We start from the raw sequence: 22449 nt of genomic DNA on the forward strand, positions 1-22449 counted from the left end.
CCCCCAGCATCACCCCCTTCCCTGTACAGTCCCCACCACACACAGACCCCCAGCATCATCCCCTTCCCTATACACCCCCCACCACACACAGACCCCCAGCATCATCCCCTTCCCTGTACAGCCCTCACCACACACAGATCCCCAGCATCATCCCCTTCCCTGTACAGCCCCCACCACACACAGACCCCCAGCATCATCCCCTTCCCTGTACAGCCCCCACCACACACAGACCCCCAGCATCATCCCCTTCCCTGTACAGCCCCCACCACACACAGACCCCCAGCATCATCCCCTTCCCTGTACAGCCCCCACCACACACAGACCCCCAGTATCATCCCCTTCCCTGTACAGCCCCCACCACACACAGACCCCCAGCATCATCCCCTTCCCTGTACAGCCCCCACCACACACAGACCCCCAGCATCATCCCCTTCCCTGTACAGCCCTCACCACACACAGATCCCCAGCATCACCCCCTTCCCTGTACAGCCCCACCACACACAGACCCCCAGCATCATCCCCTTCCCTGTACAGCCCCCACCACACACAGATCCCCAGTATCATCCCCTTCCCTGTACAGCCCCCACCACACACAGACCCCCAGCATCATCCCCTTCCCTGTACAGCCCTCACCATACACAGATCCCCAGCATCATCCCCTTCCCTGTACAGCTCCCACCACACACAGACCCCCAGCATCATCCCCTTCCCTGTACAGCCCCCACCACACACAGATCCCCAGCATCATCCCCTTCCCTGTACAGCCCCCACCACACACAGACCCCCAGCATCATCCCCTTCCCTGTACAGCCCTCACCACACACAGATCCCCAGCATCATCCCCTTCCCTGTACAGCCCCCACCACACACAGACCCCCAGCATCACCCCCTTCCCTGTACAGCCCCACCACACACAGACCCCCAGCATCATCCCCTTCCCTGTACAGTCCCCACCACACACAGACCCCCAGTATCATCCCCTTCCCTGTACAGCCCTCACCACACACAGATCCCCAGCATCATCCCCTTCCCTGTACAGCCCCCACCACACACAGACCCCCAGCATCACCCCCTTCCCTGTACAGCCCCACCACACACAGATCCCCAGCATCATCCCCTTCCCTGTACAGCCCCCACCACACACAGACCCCCAGCATCATCCCCTTCCCTGTACAGCCCTCACCACACACAGATCCCCAGCATCATCCCCTTCCCTGTACAGCCCCCACCACACACAGACCCCCAGCATCACCCCCTTCCCTGTACAGCCCCACCACACACAGACCCCCAGCATCATCCCCTTCCCTGTACAGCCCCCACCACACACAGATCCCCAGCATCATCCCCTTCCCTGTACAGCCCCCACCACACACAGACCCCCAGCATCACCCCCTTCCCTGTACAGCCCTCACACTCCTCAGTACAGTGTCTGCAGCCCCAGCTCTCCGGTGACATGGCCTGGGCACACGGGCGTGACGTCAGCAGAGACCTTTCAGCTCACGGGGACGGGGCCTGTACAGTGGAGTAACACCGGGGATCTATACAGCGGCTGCACACGGCTGCACTGCTCTACTCCTTCCGTAAAGACACAAAGCACGAGAACTATAGTTCCGCCGAAGATCCGCTGGGCAGAGAGTGAAGCCTGGCCCCGCCCACAACGGCCACTGTCACGTATTGGCGCGGTTGGATGCGCAGGGTCACGTGGGATTCCCTAACGAGTAGAGGTCGCGGTGACGGCGGACATTTTGGGTGAGACTGTATTGTATTCAATGAGAACGGTCTTCAAGTGTGAAGCCTCTAGTGCCGGACGTCACAGTGCTGGAAATAGGCGCCGAGATTCAACGCCGAGAAGTGGGCACCGCGGAGGTGAGAGGCCGGGGGACGGTGTCAGTGCCGGAGGGTGAGAGAGGCCGGGGGCCGGTGTCAGTGCCGGAGGGAGAGAGAGGCCGGGGGACGGTGTCAGTGCCGGAGGGAGAGAGAGGCCGGGGGACGGTGTCAGTGCCGGACGGTGAGAGAGGCCGGGGGACGGTGTCAGTGCCGGAGGGAGAGAGAGGCCGGGGGACGGTGTCAGTGCCGGAGGGAGAGAGAGGCCGGGGGACGGTGTCAGTGCCGGAGGGAGAGAGAGGCCGGGGGACGGTGTCAGTGCCGGAGGGTGAGAGAGGCCGGGGGACGGTGTCAGTGCCGGAGGGAGAGAGAGGCCGGGGGACGGTGTCAGTGCCGGAGGGAGAGAGAGGCCGGGGGACGGTGTCAGTGCCGGAGGGAGAGAGAGGCCGGGGGACGGTGTCAGTGCCGGAGGGTGAGAGAGGCCGGGGGACGGTGTCAGTGCCGGAGGGTGAGAGAGGCCGGGGGACGGTGTCAGTGCCGGAGCGTGAGAGAGGCCGGGGGCCGGTGTCAGTGCCGGAGCGTGAGAGAGGCCGGGGGACGGTGTCAGTGCCGGAGGGAGAGAGAGGCCGGGGGACGGTGTCAGTGCCGGAGCGTGAGAGAGGCCGGGGGACGGTGTCAGTGCCGGAGGGAGAGAGAGGCCGGGGGACGGTGTCAGTGCCGGAGGGAGAGAGAGGCCGGGGGACGGTGTCAGTGCCGGAGGGAGAGAGAAGCCGGGGGACGGTGTCAGTGCCGGAGCGTGAGAGAGGCCGGGGGACGGTGTCAGTGCCGGAGCGTGAGAGAGGCCGGGGGACGGTGTCAGTGCCGGAGGGTGAGAGAGGCCGGGGGACGGTGTCAGTGCCGGAGCGTGAGAGAGGCCGGGGGACGGTGTCAGTGCCGGAGGGTGAGAGAGACCGGGGGACGGTGTCAGTGCCGGAGCGTGAGAGAGGCCGGGGGACGGTGTCAGTGCCGGAGCGTGAGAGAGGCCGGGGGACGGTGTCAGTGCCGGAGGGTGAGAGAGGCCGGGGGACGGTGTCAGTGCCGGAGGGAGAGAGAGGCCGGGGGACGGTGTCAGTGCCGGAGGGAGAGAGAGGCCGGGGGACGGTGTCAGTGCCGGAGGGAGAGAGAGGCCGGGGGACGGTGTCAGTGCCGGAGGGAGAGAGAGGCCGGGGGACGGTGTCAGTGCCGGAGCGTGAGAGAGGTCGGGGGACGGTGTCAGTGCCGGAGCGTGAGAGAGGTCGGGGGACGGTGTCAGTGCCGGAGCGTGAGAGAGGCCGGGGGACGGTGTCAGTGCCGGAGGGTGAGAGAGGCCGGGGGACGGTGTCAGTGCCGGAGGGAGAGAGAGGCCGGGGGACGGTGTCAGTGCCGGAGGGTGAGAGAGGCCGGGGGACGGTGTCAGTGCCGGAGGGAGAGAGAGGCCGGGGGACGGTGTCAGTGCCGGAGGGAGAGAGAGGCCGGGGGACGGTGTCAGTGCCGGAGGGAGAGAGAGGCCGGGGGACGGTGTCAGTGCCGGAGGGTGAGAGAGGCCGGGGGACGGTGTCAGTGCCGGAGGGTGAGAGAGGCCGGGGGACGGTGTCAGTGCCGGAGCGTGAGAGAGGCCGGGGGCCGGTGTCAGTGCCGGAGCGTGAGAGAGGCCGGGGGACGGTGTCAGTGCCGGAGGGAGAGAGAGGCCGGGGGACGGTGTCAGTGCCGGAGCGTGAGAGAGGCCGGGGGACGGTGTCAGTGCCGGAGGGAGAGAGAGGCCGGGGGACGGTGTCAGTGCCGGAGGGAGAGAGAGGCCGGGGGACGGTGTCAGTGCCGGAGGGAGAGAGAAGCCGGGGGACGGTGTCAGTGCCGGAGCGTGAGAGAGGCCGGGGGACGGTGTCAGTGCCGGAGCGTGAGAGAGGCCGGGGGACGGTGTCAGTGCCGGAGGGTGAGAGAGGCCGGGGGACGGTGTCAGTGCCGGAGCGTGAGAGAGGCCGGGGGACGGTGTCAGTGCCGGAGGGTGAGAGAGACCGGGGGACGGTGTCAGTGCCGGAGCGTGAGAGAGGCCGGGGGACGGTGTCAGTGCCGGAGCGTGAGAGAGGCCGGGGGACGGTGTCAGTGCCGGAGGGTGAGAGAGGCCGGGGGACGGTGTCAGTGCCGGAGGGTGAGAGAGGCCGGGGGACGGTGTCAGTGCCGGAGGGAGAGAGAGGCCGGGGGACGGTGTCAGTGCCGGAGGGAGAGAGAGGCCGGGGGACGGTGTCAGTGCCGGAGGGAGAGAGAGGCCGGGGGACGGTGTCAGTGCCGGAGGGTGAGAGAGGTCGGGGGACGGTGTCAGTGCCGGAGCGTGAGAGAGGTCGGGGGACGGTGTCAGTGCCGGAGCGTGAGAGAGGCCGGGGGACGGTGTCAGTGCCGGAGGGTGAGAGAGGCCGGGGGACGGTGTCAGTGCCGGAGGGTGAGAGAGGCCGGGGGACGGTGTCAGTGCCGGAGGGTGAGAGAGGCCGGGGGACGGTGTCAGTGCCGGAGCGTGAGAGAGGCCGGGGGACGGTGTCAGTGCCGGAGGGAGAGAGAGGCCGGGGGACGGTGTCAGTGCCGGAGCGTGAGAGAGGCCGGGGGACGGTGTCAGTGCCGGAGGGAGAGAGAGGCCGGGGGACGGTGTCAGTGCCGGAGGGAGAGAGAGGCCGGGGGACGGTGTCAGTGCCGGAGGGAGAGAGAGGCCGGGGGACGGTGTCAGTGCCGGAGGGTGAGAGAGGCCGGGGGACGGTGTCAGTGCCGGAGGGTGAGAGAGGCCGGGGGCCGGTGTCAGTGCCGGAGGGTGAGAGAGGCCGGGGGCCGGTGTCAGTGCCGGAGGGTGAGAGAGGCCGGTGGACGGTGTCAGTGCCGGAGGGTGAGAGAGACCGGTGGACGGTGTCAGTGCCGGAGGGAGAGAGAGGCTTGGGGACGGTGTCAGTGCCGGAGGGAGAGAGGCCGGGGGACGGTGTCAGTGCCGGAGGGAGAGAGAGGCCGGGGGACGGTGTCAGTGCCGGAGGGAGAGAGAGGCCGGGGGACGGTGTCAGTGCCGGAGGGAGAGAGAGGCCGGGGGACGGTGTCAGTGCCGGAGGGAGAGAGAGGCCGGGGGACGGTGTCAGTGCCGGAGCGTGAGAGAGGCCGGGGGACGGTGTCAGTGCCGGAGCGTGAGAGAGGCCGGGGGACGGTGTCAGTGCCGGAGCGTGAGAGAGGCCGGGGGACGGTGAGAGAGGCCGCGGGACGGTGAGAGAGGCCGGGGGACGGTGAGAGAGGCCGGGGGACGGTGAGAGAGGCCGGGGGACGGTGAGAGAGGCCGGGGGACGGTGAGAGAGGCCGGGGGACGGTGAGAGAGGCCGGGGGACGGTGAGAGAGGCCACGGTGAGAGGGGACGGTGAGAGGGGACGGTGAGAGAGGCCGGGGGACGGTGAGAGAGGCCGGGGGACGGTGAGAGAGGCCGGGGGACGGTGAGAGAGGCCGGGGGACGGTGAGAGAGGCCGGGGGACGGTGAGAGAGGCCTGGGGACGGTGAGAGAGGCCTGGGGACGGTGTCAGTGCCGGGGGACGGTGAGAGAGGCCGGGGGACGGTGTCAGTGCTGGGGGACGGTGAGAGAGGCCGGGGGACGGTGTCAGTGCCCTGGGACGGTGAGAGAGGCCGGGGGACGGTGTCAGTGCCGGAGGGTGAGAGAGGCCGGGGGACGGTGTCAGTGCCGGAGGGTGAGAGAGGCCGGGGGCCGGTGTCAGTGCCGGAGGGTGAGAGAGGCAGGGGGCCGGTGTCAGTGCCGGAGGGTGAGAGAGGCAGGGGGCCGGTGTCAGTGCCGGAGGGTGAGAGAGGCAGGGGGCCGGTGTCAGTGCCGGAGGGTGAGAGAGGCCGGGGGACGGTGTCCGTGCCGGAGGGTGAGAGAGGCCGGGGAACGGTGCTGTGATTTCCCCCCCCCCCCCGTATGCTGTGCTGCCCCCCACCTTCCTTTGCGTTAGTTGCTTTCACTCTTGTCTTTCGTTCAGGACATCGCTGGTAACTGAGGATGGAGATGAAGCGTTCGCCTCTGAAGCTTCTGTGTGAGTTGTGGGTGAAAGAAAGATCTGATGGGATGGAGGGGCGGTGGGGGTTGTGTGGGATGGAGCCTGCGGTGGGGGGTCGGAGGGGGATGTGATGGAGCCGGCGGTTGGGGGTCGGAGGGGGATGGGATGGAGGCAGCGGTTGGGGGTTGGAGGGGGATGGGATGGAGGCAGCGTTGGTGGTCGGAGGGGGGTTGGATGGAGCTGGCGGTGGGGGTCGGAGGGGGATGGGATGGAATGGGTGGTGGGGGTCGGAGGGGGATGTGATGGGGTCGGAGGGGATTGGATGGAGTGGGGGGTCGGAGGGGGATGGGATGGAACCGGCGGTGGGGGGTCGGAGGGGGATGGGATGGAGTCGGCGGTGGGGGGTCGGAGGGGGATGGGATGGAGCCTGCGGTGGGGGGTCGGAGGGGGATGGGGAGGGGCTGTAGCGGGCGGTGGGGGTCGGATGGGATGGGATGGAACGGGTGTTGGGGTTCTGCTGGCATCTGACTTTTTATCCTTTCACCACTCCAGACTCGGGCAGCGAGCCATCAAGGAGAACTCGCCTCGCTACAGTTAAGGTTGGAGCCGAAAACAGAGACCCCGATGCCAGAGAGGCATCATCCAATGCGGGCTGGACTTCACTGCTGCGTCTTACTGAGCAGGCGGTGAAGCCAGACACCCCCAGTATCCCATCAGTGCGGTCCCGCATCCAAATGCTGCAAGGGACGAGCAGGACAGGTATGAGGCCCTAAATCACCTGTCTGTATTACTGATGTACTACTCCCATCATCCCTGTCCCCGGAGCTCCGTTCACCTGTCTGTATTACTGATGTACTACTCCCATCATCCCTGTCCCCGGAGCTCCGATCACCTGTCTGTATTACTGATGTACTACTCCCATCATCCCTGTCCCCGGAGCTCTGATCACCTGTCTGTATTACTGATGTACTACTCCCATCATCCCTGTCCCCGGAGCTCTGATCACCTGTCTGTATTACTGATGTACTACTCCCATCATCCCTGTCCCCGGAGCTCTGATCACCTGTCTGTATTACTGATGTACTACTCCCATCATCCCTGTCCCCGGAGCTCTGATCACCTGTCTGTGTATTACTGATGTACTACTCCCATCATCCCTGTCCCCGGAGCTCCGATCACCTGTCTGTATTACTGATGTACTACTCCCATCATCCCTGTCCCCGGAGCTCTGATCACCTGTCTGTATTACTGATGTACTACTCCCATCATCCCTGTCCCCGGAGCTCTGATCACCTGTCTGTATTACTGATGTACTACTCCCATCATCCCTGTCCCCGGAGCTCCGATCACCTGTCTGTATTACTGATGTACTACTCCCATCATCCCTGTCCCCGGAGCTCTGATCACCTGTCTGTGTATTACTGATGTACTACTCCCATCATCCCTGTCCCCGGAGCTCCGATCACCTGTCTGTGTATTACTGATGTACTACTCCCATCATCCCTGTCCCCGGAGCTCTGATCACCTGTCTGTATATTACTGATGTACTACTCCCATCATCCCTGTCCCCGGAGCTCCGATCACCTGTCTGTATTACTGATGTACTACTCCCATCATCCCTGTCCCCGGAGCTCCGATCACCTGTCTGTATGTTACTGATGTACTACTCCCATCATCCCTGTCCCCGGAGCTCTGATCACCTGTCTGTATTACTGATGTACTACTCCCATCATCCCTGTCCCCGGAGCTCCGATCACCTGTCTGTGTATTACTGATGTACTACTCCCATCATCCCTGTCCCCGGAGCTCCGATCACCTGTCTGTGTATTACTGATGTACTACTCCCATCATCCCTGTCCCCGGAGCGCCGATCACCTGTCTGTATATTATTGATGTACTACTCCCATCATCCCTGTCCCCGGAGCTCCGATCACCTGTCTGTATTACTGATGTACTACTCCCATCATCCCTGTCCCCGGAGCGCCGATCACCTGTCTGTATATTACTGATGTACTACTCGCATCATCCCTGTCCCCGGAGCTCCGATCACCTGTCTGTATTACTGATGTACTACTCCCATCATCCCTGTCCCCGGAGCTCTGATCACCTGTCTGTATTACTTATGTACTACTCTCATCATCCCTGTCCCCGGAGCTCCGATCACCTGTCTGTATTACTGATGTACTAATCCCATCATCCCTGTCCCCGGAGCTCCGATCACCTGTCTGTGTATTACTGATGTACTACTCCCATCATCCCTGTCCCCGGAGCTCTGATCACCTGTCTGTGTATTACTGATGTACTACTCCCATCATCCCTGTCCCCGGAGCTCCGATCACCTGTCTGTATTACTGATGTACTACTCCCATCATCCCTGTCCCCGGTGCTCCGATCACCTGTCTGTATTACTGATGTTCTACTCCCATCATCCCTGTCCCCGGAGCTCCGATCACCTGTCTGTGTATTACTGATGTACTACTCCCATCATCCCTGTCCCCGGAGCTCCGATCACCTGTCTGTATTACTGATGTACTACTCCCATCATCCCTGTCCCCGGTGCTCCGATCACCTGTCTGTATTACTGATGTTCTACTCCCATCATCCCTGTCCCCGGAGCTCCGATCACCTGTCTGTATTACTGATGTTCTACTCCCATCATCCCTGTCCCCGGAGCTCCGATCACCTGTCTGTATTACTGATGTACTACTCCCATCATCCCTGTCCCCGGAGCTCTGATCACCTGTCTGTGTATTACTGATGTACTACTCGCATCATCCCTGTCCCCGGAGCTCCGATCACCTGTCTGTGTATTAATGATGTACTACTCCCATCATCCCTGTCCCCGGAGCTCTGATCACCTGTCTGTATTACTGATGTACTACTCCCATCATCCCTGTCCCCGGAGCTCTGATCACCTGTCTGTGTATTACCGATGTACTACTCCCATCATCCCTGTCCCCGGAGCTCTGATCACCTGTCTGTGTATTACTGATGTACTACTCCCATCATCCCTGTCCCCGGAGCTCTGATCACCTGTCTGTGTATTACTGATGTACTACTCCCATCATCCCTGTCCCCGGAGCTCTGATCACCTGTCTGTGTATTACTGATGTTCTACTCCCATCATCCCTGTCCCCGGAGCTCTGATCACCTGTCTGTGTATTACTGATGTACTACTCCCATCATCCCTGTTCCCGGAGCTCCGATCACCTGTCTGTATTACTGATGTACTACTCCCATCATCCCTGTCCCCGGAGCTCTGATCACCTGTCTGTGTATTACTGATGTACTACTCCCATCATCACTGTCCCCGGAGCTCCGATCACCTGTCTGTATTACTGATGTACTACTCCCATCATCCCTGTCCCCGGAGCTCTGATCACCTGTCTGTGTATTACTGATGTACTACTCGCATCATCCCTGTCCCCGGAGCTCTGATCACCTGTCTGTATTACTGATGTACTACTCCCATCATCCCTGTCCCCGGAGCTCTGATCACCTGTCTGTGTATTACTGATGTACTACTCCCATCATCCCTGTCCCCGGAGCTCCGATCACCTGTCTGTATTACTGATGTACTACTCCCATCATCCCTGTCCCCGGAGCTCTGATCACCTGTCTGTGTATTACTGATGTACTACTCGCATCATCCCTGTCCCCGGAGCTCTGATCACCTGTCTGTGTATTACTGATGTACTACTCCCATCATCCCTGTCCCCGGAGCTCTGATCACCTGTCTATGTATTACTGATGTTCTACTCCCATCATCCCTGTCCCCGGAGCTCCGATCACCTGTCTGTGTATTACTGATGTACTACTCGCATCATCCCTGTCCCCGGAGCTCTGATCACCTGTCTGTGTATTACTGATGTACTACTCGCATCATCCCTGTCCCCGGAGCTCTGATCACCTGTCTGTGTATTACTGATGTACTACTCCCATCATCCCTGTCCCCGGAGCTCTGATCACCTGTCTGTATTACTGATGTTCTACTCCCATCATCCCTGTCCCCGGAGCTCCGATCACCTGTCTGTATTACTGATGTACTACTCCCATCATCCCTGTCCCCGGAGCTCCGATCACCTGTCTGTATTACTGATGTACTACTCGCATCATCCCTGTCCCCGGAGCTCTGATCACCTGTCTGTGTATTACTGATGTACTACTCTCATCATCCCTGTCCCCGGAGCTCTGATCACCTGTCTGTATTACTGATGTACTACTCGCATCATCCCTGTCCCCGGAGCTCTGATCACCTGTCTGTGTATTACTGATGTACTACTCGCATCATCCCTGTCCCCGGAGCTCTGATCACCTGTCTGTGTATTACTGATGTACTACTCGCATCATCCCTGTCCCCGGAGCTCTGATCACCTGTCTGTGTATTAATGATGTTCTACTCCCATCATCCCTGTCCCCGGAGCTCCGATCACCTGTCTGTGTATTACTGATGTACTACTCCCATCATCCCTGTCCCCGGAGCTCTGATCACCTGTCTATGTATTACTGATGTACTACTCCCATCATCCCTGTCCCCGGAGCTCCGATCACCTGTCTGTGTATTACTGATGTACTACTCGCATCATCCCTGTCCCCGGAGCTCTGATCACCTGTCTGTGTATTAATGATGTACTACTCCCATCATCCCTGTCCCCGGAGCTCTGATCACCTGTCTGTGTATTACTGATGTTCTACTCCCATCATCCCTGTCCCCGGAGCTCTGATCACCTGTCTGTGTATTACTGATGTACTGCTCCCATCATCCCTGTCCCCGGAGCTCTGATCACCTGTCTGTATTACTGATGTTCTACTCCCATCATCCCTGTCCCCGGAGCTCCGATCACCTGTCTGTGTATTACTGATGTACTACTCCCATCATCCCTGTCCCCGGAGCTCTGATCACCTGTTCATCGTTCTTTGGTGTCTTTTTTCCTTTCTTTATGCAGATGGCGCTCAGAGTGTCCGAGAAGAATCCTTGTCCTGCATAGAGGGCCAGAAGGTGAGTGCCCGCGGGTCTTGAATTTCTCTGTTCCTCCGGTCCCATGGCTGGACTAACTTTGCTATGTTCCCTCCCCCTTCCTGCGGCTGGGCCTTCCATCTCTGTGCACCTTGTCCCACGACTGTCCCTACCTGTGCCCCCGTCCCGCTGCTGGGCCTTCCGTCTTTGTGCACCTCGTCCCATGGCTGGTCCTACCTGTGCCCCCGTCCCGCGGCTGGGCCTTCCGTCTCTCTGTGCACCTTGTCCCACGACTGGTCCTACCTGTGCCCCCATCCCGCGGCTGGGCCTTCCGTCTCTCTGTGCACCTCTTCCCATGGCTGGGCCGTCTGTCGCTTTGCGACCCCCCTCCCTTCCTTGCTGCTGGTTGACCCTGCCTGTTCCCCGATCCCCTTTCCTGTTGTTGGCCCTTCCTTCGCTTTGTGTCCTCCCCTCGTCCTACTGCCGGTTGGCCCTCCATTCGCGCTGTGTCCCCTTTCCCTCGGCTGGTTCCTGGCTCTTCCTCCTTGATGGTTCTTTCATGGTCACATAGCGTTGTGGATGCCGCAGTTGTGCCGTTCTGTGTGATGATCCTGGTCTTTCTCTTTAGAGTGTCTCGGGGATGTTGGATCCGGCACCAGAAGAAGCTGCGGAGCCTTTGACGGGTAACTGGTTATGCAGGAGTCCATGCTGGCCGAGGCTTTGTGCTCTGATAGAGTTGTCGGGCTTCTGGACGGTGCTGCGCACACTGGGGCCTGGACGGCAGTGGCTTCACACTTTTTTCTGTTTGTCTTCCTTTTATAGGGCCGTCTCCATGTGACTGGGCATTGGAAGAGTGTGTCCTGCCTGTGGCCCACAGCACGCTCCGTTCTTTACGCGTAGAGGATGCGCCTCCAAGTATAGAGACGGCCAGCCGCCTCCGCCAGGTGAGAGCTGGTGGTTGTTGGGCCTGCTACGGCAATGGTTCTCAGCCCCCACCACTAATCTGTTGTCTCCAGGAGCGTCAGGAAGAGTTGGCCATGCTGTGCACTGTGCTTGACCGCAGCAACCCATGGAGAGTGGCATCCATGAGGCGGCCACAGAAGAGAATCCTGGAGCCGGCCAGTCAGGTAATCTAGTGGGTGGTCATTCATAGGGTGGAGGGTCACATGGGTGAGATTGCGCCTCCTGTGTGGTGTCAGGTGGTAAGGGGCACTGCTTGTGAAATGCTGCACATTTCATGAACCTGAATCGTCCTTCACTGGTCTCCAGGACCTCAGCGGAGGGAAACGAAGACGGCGAGTGAGAGCTGGGCGCGGGAGCGTGAAAATGGGCCCCATATTGGATTCGGATTCCAGTGTAAGTGATGTAGTCATATGGAGAGTGTCCGAGCAGATCCCACGAACATATGTGACGTCCACAGTACGTGCTCCGCTCACGTCTCTCGTGTCATCCATGGGTAGGGATCCGAGTGCGTGGAGCTGACTCCGGAAGGCAGCGATGGATCCATAGACCTGTCCGATGATCGATATGTCTCATCTCTTGAAGTGCAGCTCCGTAGATCATGTGATTCTGGTGAGTTCTGCTCCTGTCACCTAGGGGGTAATGGATGGTGATGGTGGGGGGTAAGGTAATGGACATGTGATGCTGCTCTCCTCAATATGGCCACTACATGAGACTTCTGTTTCTTCCAGACTCTCTTGCCCCAGAATACCCTCCATCCTTGATCTGTGAAGCTGCCGACAGCAAGTCTCCAGCAGGTATGTGCTTATGTATACTGGCGGACTGCGTCTTGGGGTCATGGCGTACTGTGGTTCACGCCCACCGCGTCCTGTGTGGAGTGGTGAATGGCCGACGAGTCTTCTGTAGAGCCATCCGTCTAGTGTGTGGTCCTGTCCAGTCATGCAGGCCGCTCATCACTTTAGTGAAGATGCTGGGTATATATACGAGTGCTTGGGAAGTCAGTAGAGCTCAGCCTTGTATGGAGTACTCGGGGCTTCTGCGTCATTGGCACATACAAGCTACTTAAGTATTGTCACAGACAGAGGAAAGTTCCCTCCACAGTATGAGCCCTGAGAACTTTATGGGTATGGATAGCAGTTTGAGACCCACCCTTCTCTTCCCAAATCTCTGTTATTTGGTCACCATGACAAAGGAGTTATATGACAAGATGAAGACCACATACATATAAAGGTCAGTCCTCCCATTCCCCCCTTTTGTGACCAATTATGGGCATTTCAGGAGGTATATGGGAGTGCGCTACTCGTGTTCAGGAGTTTCCTTCCAGCTTCACTGGAGCTCCTGACCTGAAGACCCATAATTGTATCGCAGCACTGGATATCTTCTAGGCTGGCATCCATAATATACAAGCAGGGGTTCTCTGACACGGTTTCCGTTACACATGGACTCTATTACCTTGGGCACAGCACCTATTAGTGGGTTTACAGCTCCATATACCAACATTCAAAACAATCCTATTATTGTGTGAACCCACTTACACCTTTTAACCAACTGGTTGGTTCAGCAAAGACTTTCTCCCACCACGAGTCGTCGTTTGTGTCCTGTTCTTCCCATAAGGTGGATGTAGTGACCACACGTGGGACCTATGATCTGACGAGGGATGTTTTATGGATCATCCATGACCGCATTACCGGAGAGGGAAACCGCCCTTCAAGGACAGGAGACCTACAGAATGAAAGGGCGGAACCTCTCCACCTCATTTTGGTTTCCTGTCTAGGGGATGATCTTTGTGGATTGAAGAAGGGGGTGTATTTACAAGGGAATGAAAAGTAAAGAGTTTTTGTATAAAGTGTTCGTGATGCCACCTGTGGTATCTGATCAGAAGGGACCAGCGCTGCAGTGCAGATCCTCTGGGACTGATGGTGTGATGCAGCAGAGGTGGAATAGCTCTCCACAGGCAGAGCTGTTGTCCCAGGGCAGTGGTGGTTGGTTAAAGATGCAGTGGTTGCTGATGGTAAATGTAGCAGTGCTGGGTGAATGTTGAAAGAATTCAAAGGACACAGTGAGTTGCAGTTCCAAGGCTTTACTCACAGTTTCTGGTGCTCACAGATGCCCACTTAGTGCTACGTCCTACAGGTGAGGGATCCAGCCAGATAGAGAACACCTTTCCAGAACTCCCCGTCAGTGTGTGCCTTCCCTGGCCGTCTCACAGTGCTGCCTTCCACTTTCCTTCCCTTCCAGCACCTCACAGTCCGTGCCCCGGGCCAGTTGCCGCGAACCCTGTCAGATGACGTGACCCACAACATTTCCTTGATCCTTTCTGGCTGCCTTTCCGGAGAAGATAACTGTGGTAGTTGGCTGTGGCCCCTAAAGTTGCCACAGCCGTCAGCTTTCTAGCTGAGTCCTGATGTCCACCCCACTAGGCTAGGGGCCGAGACCCTTCTGCGACCTGGATTTTCCCCCACCTGATGTCCGTCAGCATGGAACGAGCGCCACGGAAATCCCTTTCCCCTTCAGGGAGCTTCTTTCAGCTGACGACGTGTGTGAGGCACGCTGGGAATGGGTGCGCTCGCGTAATGTCAGGAGGGTGCGTTGGAACCAAGATGGTGGCACCCAGTGCGAAAATGCTGGCTGAGGCACGTGGATTCTGGATGTGTCCCAGCGGGGGGGGGCGTAGAATACTAACTGGAGGAGGCGGGGAGCGCAGTGGATCCCTCTTATGAGGAGAGATGACCACAGAAGAGGCGCTTGTCTGAAGCTCCCCATTATGGAGGATCACGGTGGACAGTTGCAGCAGGAGCGTTCACCAGGTTTTGTGCCTGGTCAGCTGGGGCATACTAAGAGGAGCCGCCGCTGGAGTGGCAGCTGTCCCGACCAGAGGTCGCGGCACTCAGTATCCAGGAGGGACGTGGCTCACCCCTGATGAGCCTCCAAATCTGGTACCATTGATTGACAGCGGGTGGTGAATGATCTAAGAGAATGTCACCTTGGTTGTAATAGGTGTCATTTTCTGCTTAATCACCAGGGGCCTAGGAAGGCTAGCGCCAAGGCAAAGAATGAGGAGTGCGCCCTTTCCAAAATCCCGCTGGCATTTCAGTGGCAGAAGAATCTCTGCGCTTACTGCATATAGAAAACAATGTTCAAAAAGCACATAGAAAAATGTTATAAAAATTATACAAAAAAACTTTAAGACACATACAATATAAAAACAGACATACATCTCGAGAGATCTCAGTTAGAGGCAAAACTCCCCCTGAAAGCAGCGAAACGCGCGTCGGGGTCTTGTACTGCATTTTCTGGGTGTGCCTCATTAATTGGTACAATATCCCCCATATATTATCTCTTGCATCATGCTTTCACATCTTAACATATTGTGACTATTTTTGGTAAACTGGGTGCCCTCCTTTTCTTTCCCATATCAGTAACATAGTGGTGAGTTTAATAGAGACTGAACAACGAGATATGATATGTGACTTGTAAGTGTTGCTAGATCTCTCTTGATTTGGGGTTTGAAGGGAGCGTCTGCCATAAATTCCCCATGTGACCATTTTGAAAATAGACTCTTAAAGGTAATTGAGTGCCACCTACTGGTGTTCATAAATTGCACTTTAAAAACATGTACGAACGTGGTCAAAATTGTTGGTACCCCTCGTGTAATGACAGAAAAATCCGCAATGGTGACAGAAATAACCGGAATCTGACAAAAGTAGTAAAAAAAAAAAATGAACAAATGAAAGTCAGACATTGCTTTTCAGTCATGCGTCCACAGAATTTATAAAAAAAAATAAATAAAACTCATGAAATCGGCCTGGACAGAAATGATGTTTCCCTTGACTTAATATTTTGGCCCACTCCTCAAGAGCAAACTGCTCCGGTTGTCTCGTGTGTGAAGGTTGCCTTTTCCAGACGGCATGTTTCAGCTCTTTCCAAAGATGCTCAGTACGATTCAGGTCAGGGCGATTCAGGTCAGGGCTCATACAGGCCACTTCAGAATAGTCCAGTGTTTTCCTCTTGGCCATTCTTGGGTGTTTTTAGCTGTGTGGTTTGGGTCATTATCCTGTTGCAAGACCCATGACCTGTGAGACCAAGCTTTCTGACACTGGGCAGAACATTTCTCTCTAGAATCCCTTGACAGTCTTGAGAGTTCATTGTACCCTGCACAGATTCTAGACACCCTGTGCCAGATGCAGCAAGGCAGCCCCAGAACATAACAGAGCCTCCTCCATGTTTCACAGTAGGGACAGTGTTCTTTTCTTGATATGCTTCATTTTTCCGTCTGTGAACATAGAGCTGATGTGCCTTGCCAAAAAGTTCCATTTTTGTCTTTTCTGTCCATTGGACATTCTCCCAGAAGCTTTGTGGTTTGTCAACATGTAGTTTGTCAAATTCCAGTCTGGCTTTTTTATGATTTTTTTTTTTTTCAGCAATGGTGTCCTCCTTGGTCGTCTGCTGTGAAGTCCACTTTGTCTCATACAATGACTGGTGGTTCAATCTGAAACTGATGTCCCTTGAGCTTGAAGTTCACCTTTAATCTGTTTAGAAGTTTTTCTGAGCTCTTTTGTTACCATTCATATGATCCGTCTCTTTGATTTTGTCATCAGTTTTCCTCCTGCGGCCACGTCCAGGGAGGTCGGCTACAGTCCCATGGAGCTTACATTTCTGAATGATATGTGCAGCTGTAGTCACAGGAACATCGAGCTGCTTGGAGATGGTCTTATAACTTTCACCTGTAACATGTTTGTCTATAATTTTCTTTCTAATCTCCTGAGACAACTGTTTCCTTCGCTCCCTCTGGTCCATGCTGAGTGTGATACACAGCACAGTGAGGATCTGTAGCCCCCTCTATACCGGCCGCTCACTGACTCCAGGACTGTAGACCCTGTGATGCTGATTAGTGGACACACCGCGATGTAACATGTGCCATCATTCTTGTCCAGGCCGATCTCATGAGTGTTATTCTTTGTAAATTCTGTAGAAGCAATGTCTGACCTTCATCTGTTCATTTTCATAGATTTATGATTTCTTATTACTTTTGTCAGATTCCGGTTATTTCTGTGACTGTTGTGGGGTTTTCTGTCATTACACGAGGGGCACCAACAATTTTGACCACGTGTGTATGTCTCTTTTTATGTTGTATGTGTCTTAATAAAGTTTTTTTTGTATAATTTCTATGACAAATTCAACACATTTCATCCTACCGTAAACTTGACATTGGACCACTCAGAAACGAAAATCGACTTCCTAGACACGACCATAAAAGTCCATAATGTTTCCTTCCAAACCTCAGTGTGTGGGAAACCAAGTGACCGCCCCACATACCTCAGATGGGACACAGGAACAAGTGCACTGTCTGCAGCCAGGCCCTGCGACGTAACCGTGTCTGTCCCCAGGACAGGGGTGAGCGCCTCACCCAGCTCAGAAGGTGACCACCCCACCTCCATCGGTGATCAGATGGTTAGGGCCACAAGCCCTCCAGTACAGGAAAGGAGAGGACCGTCCCCGTGGAGCTCTGCTCGTGACCTACAGCCCGCAGCTGAGAGAGGCGGCGAGGAAGCTTCACCATAGCCCACACCAGGGTGACCGGGTAGAGAGATTCTTCAGAGACCCTCCCAATCTAGCATCATGAAGTTCAGTGCCCTCAGACGCACCAGGAGGGACATATCCTGGCCATGGGAGGAGATGCCAAACCTGGTGTCACGCCGCGCTCACCTGCGTGCGGGACCTCGCCGATGTCACCTCTTCCGGAGCCGCTCCGGGGGTCCCGTCAGGTGCACATGCGCACTTCTCGTGCTTGGGTTCATGTTTGTGCCATGTTCTGTGTGCGCGCACTTCTCAGCTCTGTCTCCAGGTCTGTCCTCTCTATGGCACTGGAGGACTTGACCCGGAAGCCCTAGTGATCATGTGCTGTATCAGGCTACGTCTTCCTAATGGAGGTGCCTGATTATTGTTGTGCTTCCTGGCTTGGTCTGCCGTGTCCCTGTCTGGCTGTGTGCTGTATTCGGGTCCCCTGCCTTGTACTCTGCTGTGCCTCCTGGCACACGCTCTATCCTGCACTCCGTTCCTGTACTCTGTTGTGCCTCCTGGCAAACGCTCTATCCTGCGCTCCGTTCCTGTACTCTGTTGTGCCTCCTGGCACACGCTCTATCCTGCCCTCCTGTTCCTGTACTCTGTTGTGCCTCCGGGCACACGCTCTATCCTGTGCTCCAATTCTGTACTCTGTTGTGCCTCCGGGCACACCTGCTGTCTAACTCTGTATTCTGGTGTGCTCCTTTGCACGCGTCCTGCTCTGCTCGCGCCCGGGCGTGCTGATCAGTGCGCGCCATACGTACTCCCGTACACACGTCCCGTGTTCTGCGGTACTCACCGTGCCTCCGTACACTCGTCCAGTACCGTCCTGTACCCGGCGTGTCCCTGTGTCCACGCTGTACACGTTCCTGCAGACACACTCGTGTCTCCTGTGAGCCTGGTGCCAGCAGTCGTGGTGCCTCTCCCCCTTGGGCTTGCCCCTGACACTCCCTGTATAGGGGGTGGTCCTCACTAGGTCAGCTCTCCCTGGGAGGGTTGGTGCCACGACCCAGAGGGTCCACTCCAGGAGTCATCACACCTGCCTTCATATAGAGACCAGCGACAAGGTCAGATCCCCACCACACAGCGGGACTGTAAGACCCCTGCCGCCGGGACATGTTCCTCCTCCAATGGGGGGAGTGTTCTGTGCACTGTATATGTGGGCGGCCTCTAGATGGAGAGCACGGATGAGACTCCTTATCTGTGGACCGCTCCTAGGTTTCTCCCATGAGGACTCCTCCGCTTCTCGTCTCATCTCTTGCGTTCTTTCCGTGCTGACGCTTCAGATGTTGTATTGGCCTGTGCCTGATGGAGACCGGAGGAGTCTGGAGAGCTGCAATGTGTCACCATCTTATCAGCCACGGAGGACTCTCACCTCTGAAGATTCTTCTATCTACTGGCTGACACGGTACAAAGATAGACGTTATTTTTTGTTAGGAAGTTATAAGGGTAAAAAGTTGGCCAGCGATTTCTCATTTTTACAACACCATTTTTGAGGGGTCTATATGACAGAAAATACCCAAAAGTGACCCCATTCTAAAACCTGCACCCCTCAAGGTGCTCAACACCACAATCAATAAGTTTATTAACCCTTCAGGGGCTTCACAGGAATTTTTTTAATGTTTAAAAAAAAAAAAATGAACATTTAACTTTTTTCACAAAAAAATTCAAGTCCAATTTTTTATTTTACCAAGGGTAACAGGAGAAATTAGACTGCAAAAGTTATTGTGCAATTTTTCCTGAGTACGCTGATACCTGATATCTGGGGGGGAACTACTGTTTCGGTGCATGGCAGAGCTCAGAATGGAAGGAGCGCAGTTTTGACTAATCCACTGCAAAATTGGCTGGAATTCAGATTGGACGCCATGTCACGTTTGGAGAGCCCCTGATGTACCTAAACAGTGGAAACCCCCCACAAGTGACATCATTTTGGAAACTAGACCCCCAAGGAACCTATCTAGATGTGTGGTGAGAACTTTGAACCCACAAGGGCTTCACAGAAGTTTATAACATACAGCCGTAAAATTAAAAAATCATTTTTTCCACAAATGATCTTTTCACCCCAATTTTTATTTTCCCACGGGTAACAGGACCCTAAAAGTTATTGTGCAATTTGTCCTGAGTACGCTGATACCCCACATGTGGGGGTAAACCACTAATTGCGCGCATGGCAGAGCACGAAAGGGAAGCAGCGCCATTTGACTTTTTTGGCTGGAATTGAGATCGGACGCCATGCCGCGTTTGAAAAGCCCCTGATGTGGCTAAACTGTTGAAATCCCTCACAAGTGACCCCATTTTGGAAATTAGTTCCCCCCCCCCCCTCTTCACCCAAAGAACTTGTCTAGGTGTGTTGACCACTTTGAACACACAAGTGCTTCACAGAAGTTTATAACGTAGAGCCATAAAAATAAAATCATATTTCCCCCCCCCCCCCCCCCCCAATTTTTTATTTTCCCAAGGGTAACAGGAGAAATTGGACCCCAAAAGTTGTTGTCCAATTTGTCCTGAGTACACTGCTACCTCATATATGGCAGAAAACTACTGTTTGGGCGCATGGCAGAGCTTGGAAGAGAAGGAGCGCCGTTTGACTTTTTCAACGCAGAATTGGCTGGAATTGAGATCAGACGCCATGTTGCATTTGGAGAGCCCCTGATGTGCCCAAACAGTGGAAACCCCCAATTATAACTCCAACCCGAACCCCAACACACCCCTAACCCTAATCTCAGCCCCAGCCCTAACCCTAATCTCAGTCCTAACCCTAACGGGAAAATGGAAATTCATTTTTTTAAATTTTATTATTTTTCCCTACCTAAGGGGGTGATAACGGGGGGTTTGATTTACTATTTATGGCGGTTTTTATTTTTGGCAGCTGTCGCACGCTAAAAGACGCTTTTTATTGTAAAAATAGTTTTTGCATCACCACATATTGTGAGCTATAATTTTTCCATATTTTGACCCACCGAGTCATGTGAGGTCTTATTCTTTGCGGGACGAGTTGACGTTTTTATTGGTACCATTTTCGGACTCGTGACATCTTTTGATCGCTTTTTATTCCGATTTTTGGGACGCACAATGAACAAAAACCAGCGTGTCATGAATTTCTTTTGGGGGGTGCGTTTACACCGTTCCGCGTGCGGTAAAATTGATAAGATGGTTTTATTCTTCGGGTCAGTACGGTTACAGCGATACCTCATTTAGGTTTTTTTGTTTTGGCGCTTTTATGCAATGAAAACAATTTTATTTTATCCTGAGACCTATAACTTTTATTTCTCCTTCCCCCATGACTGCACCACGGAGAGGGGATCTGCCCCACGGGGACAGGAAACCTACAGATAAAAAGGCGGTACCTCTCTTCCGCATCAGTTGGTTTCCTGTCCCCATAGGGAACCTACAGACTTACCCTTCGGATGCCGGGGCCGACCAGTCTGGAGGATGGGCCTCCAGGGTGTGTGTGGGGGGGGGGGGGGGGGCGGCGGCAGTAGGAAGATCCGTCCTCCCCTCGAGGCTTGGCATCCTCCATGAGCAGGTACAGGGAGAGCGTCAGCGGGCGCAGGTATTCCCCACACCGAGGAGGACGCGGTGCACCTCTGGGAGCTGGAAGCGGGGCGCGTGACATAAGGGCCTGCAGGCCAGAAAGGAGGCGCTGCCGGCTGCGGTGCATCTCTGGGAGCCAGGGAACATGACGTCACGGGGCCGGCAGGCCAGAGAGGAGGCGCCGTGGTGCATTTCTGGAAGCCGGCGGTGGTGCGCACGCGCGGGGCGCGTAACGTCACACGAGCTGGCAGGCTGGGGAAGGCGCCAGAGGTCAGGGAGTCGCCGCCGCCCACGCGATGGGGCGGATGGAAGGCGTCACCAGCTGGCCTTGGGGAAAAAAAAAGAGAGAGGGGAAATTTGTGGTTGATCTCATCCCTCACTTAGTTAAAAGTGCACAGGGGGCACAGCGCGGTCTGTCACCTGGCACCATGAGTGAACCAGAAGAGCAGCAAACTGGTGGAGGCGTCCTCGGACACAGGACAAGAGCAGCAGCCACGGAAGCCACCACAACAGCATTGTAAGAACACCAAGGAGCAGCCGCAGCGAAAAGGCAGCAGCAGCCGTTCGGAGTCCCGACGCAGCAAGTAGTCCGGGGGGCAGGAGTCCCAAAGGACAAGCCGCGTGCAGATCCGGGCCCACGGCTGATTCGGTATCCTCCTTCGGGCCGGCGGGTAAGTGGACTACGTGAACGTATATGCTGTGATTAGGGCCTGTCCTCCTTCTCTTACAGGGGAAGAAGTGCACCCAGAAATCTAACCACAAGATTTGCCCACTTTGTAAGGAGGATCTCCCCCCGCGTGGGGGAAAAGACTGCCAGTCCTGCATTGAGCCAACAATATGCAAGGAATCCCCAGGGTTCGCTTCTGACCTCAGAGCCCTAATTGCCCATCAGGTAGAGAACACTGTCAAAACCCTACGGGGAAAAAAGCAAAAGGAAGAAACCCAAAAGAAAGAACCCCAGTCAGACCCTAGTGAAAGGGAAAGTGGTTCTTCGTCATCTGACACAGCCCGTCATTCGGCTCCTCGTCCTCTGAGGGTGAAGGTCGCAGCTGCTTCCCCATAGAAGAAACGGATAATTAAGTAAAGGCTATCAGAACCACTATGGGGCTTGTAGCTGCTAGGCCGAAGAGAACCATCCAGGACGCCATGTTTAGTGGGCTGGAACAGAAGAAAAGGAGGACTTTCCCCATGAACGATAAAATCCAGTCGCTCATTCAGAGGGAGTGGAAAAGGTCGGAGAAAAAGGGCCTCCTAGCACCAAAAAGGAAATACCCCTTTGAGGAGCCAAGCTGCTTGTTTTGGGACAAGGCACCAAAAGTGGATGTAGCAATAGCGAAAGCTTTGAAAAAATTCGCCCTGCCGTTCGAGGACATGGGGACACTGAAAGACTCTATGGATAAGAAGGCCGATTCATTCCCGAAAGGAGCCTGGGAAGCAGCCGGAGGTGGACTAAAACCCGCTATAGCTGCCACTTGCACAGCCAGAGCCCTGATGGTGTGGCTGGACCAGCTGGACGACCAGCTAAAAAATAAAACGACAAGGGGAGCAATCCTGGACTCCGTCCCGTTAATGAGAGGAGCAGCGGCATTT

General features: G+C 56.0%; 1 protein-coding gene across 5 annotated transcripts in view; it reads left to right on the top strand.

Moving 5' to 3' along the window:
- Positions 1-1730: 1730 nt before the first annotated feature.
- LOC141077356 (anillin-like) overlaps positions 1731-22449 on the top strand; it is a 75013-nt gene continuing 54294 nt past the window's right edge. For 2 of the 5 annotated variants that reach the window (XM_073564235.1, XM_073564239.1), the window contains exons 1-9: positions 1749-1866; positions 6399-6605; positions 10793-10845; positions 11432-11486; positions 11626-11747; positions 11820-11930; positions 12073-12159; positions 12264-12375; positions 12495-12560. In XM_073564235.1, the coding sequence (XP_073420336.1) occupies positions 1770-1866; positions 6399-6605; positions 10793-10845; positions 11432-11486; positions 11626-11747; positions 11820-11930; positions 12073-12159; positions 12264-12375; positions 12495-12560 (910 nt within the window). In that variant the 5' untranslated portion in view covers positions 1749-1769. The other 3 variants (XM_073564236.1, XM_073564238.1, XM_073564237.1) reach the window with 3 other exon arrangements.

Source organism: Dendrobates tinctorius, unplaced genomic scaffold (genome assembly GCF_039654945.1).
Source record: "Dendrobates tinctorius isolate UK_male_01 unplaced genomic scaffold, ASM3965494v1 ptg000440l, whole genome shotgun sequence".
NCBI lineage: Eukaryota > Metazoa > Chordata > Amphibia > Anura > Dendrobatidae > Dendrobates > Dendrobates tinctorius.